We start from the raw sequence: 4,448 nt of genomic DNA, 5'->3' as shown, positions 1-4,448 counted from the left end.
GTGCGGTGACCCTCCCTGTATCCTGGTACCTGTGGCGACCAGCACGCTTGGGGGTGCTTGTGGGGGGGCGCACACGGCCCCCCGAGGATGGCGGCCAGGTGGAGGCTCTTCACGCTGGCTGGCTTCCCTGGCGGGGGGTCGGGAGGACACCGGGCGGGCTGGCTCAGGGCACCATGTGCCACCACTTGAAGGGGAAGGGCTTCCGGCGCACGTTGCTGCCACAGTGGATCTCCCCGAGCAGCTTGTGGTAGGCTAAGTAGTCGTCGATGAAGGTGCAGTGGAGGCCCAGCGGCTCCAGCAGGGACCGCACCTCCTCCTCCAGGCAGCAGCGGCCGTGGATGAGGGGCCCAAAGGGCTTGGGGATGCCCAGGTGCCGGCCTAAGACCACCATGTTCACCTGCGGGGAGGGGGCGAGAAAGAGGCCTCGCTGCCGGGGCTGCGCTCCACCTGGGCCCCTTCTTGGTCCAGGTTTGGGCAGACCCACCCCCAGGGCCTGCTCCTCTCCTCTCTCATCCCTGGGCACCAAGGGTGGCCCTCAGAACTAGGGCCTCTGGAAGCAGCAAAGATACAGATGCATAGTTGGAAGAGAGGGTTGATAACAGGCAGGGCTTGGGATTTCCCTGGCAGCCCCGTGATTAAGATTCTGCCCTGTCAGTGTAAGAGGCGTGGGTTTGATCCCTGGTCAGGGAACTAAGATCCCACATGCCACGCGGCCTGGCCAAAAATTAAAAAGTAACGATAATAACAGGCAGGGCTGCCAGTAACATACGTGGTAACATCACACCAGTAAAAGTCACCCTTCGTCCAACACTTTCCTTGTATCAGAAGATTAGATAACAGTTCTGTTAGAACAAGACTTTACCATCATCTGCCAGAAAACTTGTCGAGCAGAAGTGCTCGTCTACAGGTGCACAGGTCACAGGTGTGGAGCGTCTGTGCAGAACACATCGTGCTTGGCCGTTCCTCCCACCCACCATTAATCATGGCTACCGTTTCCTGAGCATGCTCCAGGTGCCAGGTAGTATCAGTAAACCTCACAGCCTCGCTGCGAGGCCATGCCTTGGGCAGGTTAAATAGCATAATAAGGGCACACAACCAGAGGACGGGGAGACTGAATTGTGACTCAGGTCTGACTCATGCCGACGCCGCACTCCCTTCCCTCTGCCACAGCACAGCGCTGCGGCCGCTGCGGCGCTGAGAGGTGGGGGCAAGCCCCAGCAAGGCGGCAGCTGTGTTTGTCTCCCTGGAGGCCCCTGGAGGGGGCCCTAACGATGGGAAGGGAAGTCTGCCCGTTGCAGGCAGTGGAGGCTTCTCAGAGGTAGCGTCTGGCCCCAGCGGCCGGCCCGAGGAGCTGTCCGTGGTGTTCAGAGGGACACGGGCTCGCTGGGTCATCTCAGGGTCGGGTGGGCAGTCTGACGCGTGCCTCAGCCCTGACCCCACTCCCTCCAGCCTGCCCTGCAGGGCCATCCGCTGCCGGGACCAATGTGGAGCTGGGAGGTCCGCGGCGTCAGTCCCATGGCCTTGCCCTGCGCTGCCTTGCTGCCCGCTAACGGGCCGGAACGTCAGGGATGGAAGGGGGGCATGCAGAGGGGTCAGTGCAGGGGGAAGACCCGAGGCTGGCATTCAGGGATGCGGCCAGTCCGGCCCTGCACCCCGGGGACTCGGGGGACAGCAGGCCGATCCATCTGCTCCCTGGAGACCCCAGGCAATGACCTCTGTGCTCCAACAGGCTCTCTCTGCGTCTGACAAACGGGGGTTAACCGAGCATTCCCTGAGAGTCCTCCGGTGTGGACACACCGGGGTCCTCTAGCTGGGTCTGCCCTGCAGCCGGGAGATTCCCATAAAGGGCGGCGTTTCGGAGAGGGGGCTCCCAGCAGGTGTGGACAAGGCTGCAACCCAGGGAGGGCGACCAGGGCCGTGGGCCCCCCCTCCAGCCTCAGCAGAGTCGGAGCCAGGCCGACCTCTGGGGCTATGACGCCTGGTGCAGTGGCGTTAGCCACAGTGGTGCTGACTGAGAGGAAATCTGCTCTTCAGTCGCACTGGCCACATTTGAAGCGCTCAGAAGCTACGTGTGGCGGCTTCCACGTCATACTGGCATAGAAGTCTTCCGTCGTCCGAGAAGGTTCTGACAGCACCGCCTCAGAGCAGCGGTTCTCAGCCGGGCCGACGTTACCTTTCGGGGTGCTTTTCAACCATCCTACAATTCACAGGACGTCCCCCACCCCCAGCAGACAGAATCTGCAGCTCCGAATATCAGCAGAACCGAGGGTGTGAAGGCCTGTCTCCAGAGGCTCTACAGGGAGCCCACAGCGAGGGGTGAGGAGTGAACGCGGTCCTGCCTGAATCCAATCAGGACCTCACGATTCACACCCCGTCCTTGGCTTGTCCAGCGACAGGGATTCGAGCTAGAGGCCCCAGGCTGAAGGGGGAGGGTCTCCCGTCCTGGGAGCCCCTACTCGCTGTTGCCAGTGCCTCCACATCCTTTCCCAGGGGGTTGAGGGGCACTCTGGGCAGCAGGGGCCCCAGCCGTGAGATCCCAGTGGCTCATCTGCTGCTCAGCTGCCCGTGTTACTGACAGCCAGGGTGCCCCTGGGGAGCAGGACAGGCATCCAAGGCACCCGAGCAAAAGCTTGGAGCACTGGACCCAAAGCAGGCTCCCGCTCTCCATTTTCAGGGGAAAAGCGCTCCATCCTGGGGCCGCCCTGGGCACCGCAGGGTGTCTGCCTGTCCATGGCCTCCACCCACCAGATGCCGTGGCATCCTCCTCATGGGCAGAGTGCCCCCAGGCAGGCAAAGTCACTCCGGTGGGAACTAGTGATGAAGATGCTCTCTATCTGCCCCCAAAGGTGAGCCCTGCAGAGGCCCTCGGACAGGGAGGGCTTCTCCCCCGGACCCCCGACTGGCCGCGCACCAGGACCCCCAGGGCAGAAGGAACCCCACCTCCCTTGGCACCCTCACCATGTCGGGGAAGAAGGCTTCTGCATAGGCGTCCTTCAGGGAGAACAGCTGCGGGATGTCCACGATGTCATGCTCGGTGAGGCCCAGCTCCCGCTTCAGCACCTCCCGGTTCCAGTCGATGCACCTCTGGGGGTGAGGGGAGAGGCCCCAGAGCCCAGGGAGCCGGGAAGGGGCAGCGTCAGCTGAGGGCCCCCTGCACCCTTCAGCTGGTGTGAGCCTCACGACAGCTTTCTGCCACTGCTACCCCGGATGGGACCCTGAGGCTCGAGAGACCTGCCCAAGGGCACAGAGCGAGGAAGGAGTGGGCCTGGGGTTTGCACCCCGGTGCTTTCTGGTTCTTTGAGTGCCTGCTGCCATCCCCCCGGCCACAGCCAGGCTCACGCTCTCGCCCGGCTCAGCGGGCAGGGGAGAAGTGGGCCTCTTCCCACTGACTGCGTGGACTCTGCCAGGCCTGCCCCGGGCACACTCAGGCATGGGCCCCCCACTCCTGGGGCCTCCTCCCACCCCATCTCCTCACTAAGTCTCCCGGACCCCCACCTTCCCACCCCTCACCCCTGCAGACCCCCACCTCTCCCATCTCACAACACTTCTCGGGGGAGTCAACATTACTCCATAGAAGCCCATCGTTTCCCCAGAATGGACCAAGATCTCCCCCGTCACACTAGCACGACCGTGTCTGTTCCATCAGACTATGGGTTCCCAAGAGAGAGGCCCTGCCCTGCCCACAGGCCTCAGCAGGCCCCAGGAGAGTCTCCCCTTTCCACTCCCCTCACCTGTGCATAGAGGTTGTCGTTCCTGAGACGCCTGTCGGCCAGCATCTCGTTAATGCTTCTCTTCACCTGGTGCTCTAAGCCTGCAAGAGAAACAAGACTGTAGCCGGCTCAGCGAGCACTGCCTCGGGCTGCCTGGGGCCTGGGCTAAGCAACCTGGGCCACAAGCTTCCACTCCAGCCCCAGGGTCTGAAGCTAGAACAGAGAAAACCAGGAATTGGAAACCCTGATGGGGCTATGTTGGGGGCCAGAGTGAGGTACTCCGCCCGTGACAAAGGTCATGAGGAAGGAGGCTCGACATACGCAAAGGCGGGATCGAGCCTCAGGTGTCCCCCTGGAACTCCTCGAGCATCTACCCCCATTACCAGAGCCTGCCTACTTTACTACTTTGTGCTCACCTACACTTCTGACTTTACGGGGGGCTGTCCCCCACCACCTCTTTCGGAGAAGGAGTTAACCTAGAGCTCCAGTCAATAAAAACTCTTGGGTGTGACAAGAGTGTTTTAACCTACAAACTCCTCTGAAGTTTCTCTAGCCTGCCTGACAGGCTCGTCCAGCCACATGTGATCACTCACAGCCTCCCAACTGTGAGAGGCACGAGATGCTTTAAACCTTCTAAAAACAGGTTCCTTAGAAAAGTTAGAAAACTATTAGTATAAGTATAATGGGCTAATTAGAAATTGTGTTGGTGAAGGGTTTTTCATTTGTTGAGCCAACGTT

The 4,448-nt window shown here is 61.2% G+C and overlaps 1 protein-coding gene across 1 annotated transcript in view; it reads right to left on the bottom strand.

Moving 5' to 3' along the window:
* Positions 1 to 163: 163 nt before the first annotated feature.
* Positions 164 to 4,448, bottom strand: part of PADI1 (peptidyl arginine deiminase, type I) — a 44,503-nt gene continuing 40,218 nt past the window's right edge. The window contains exons 14-16 of the mRNA XM_010829928.1: positions 3,732 to 3,811; positions 2,959 to 3,084; positions 164 to 397 (exon numbers count right to left, since the gene is read on the bottom strand). Of these exons, the coding sequence (XP_010828230.1) occupies positions 164 to 397; positions 2,959 to 3,084; positions 3,732 to 3,811 (440 nt within the window). The remainder of the gene's footprint in view (positions 398 to 2,958; positions 3,085 to 3,731; positions 3,812 to 4,448) is intronic.

Source organism: Bison bison, unplaced genomic scaffold (genome assembly GCF_000754665.1).
Source record: "Bison bison bison isolate TAMUID 2011002044 unplaced genomic scaffold, Bison_UMD1.0 scf7180017864516, whole genome shotgun sequence".
NCBI lineage: Eukaryota > Metazoa > Chordata > Mammalia > Artiodactyla > Bovidae > Bison > Bison bison.
Note: the sequence above shows the minus strand (reverse complement) of the source record. Positions and strands in the feature narration are given on the sequence as shown.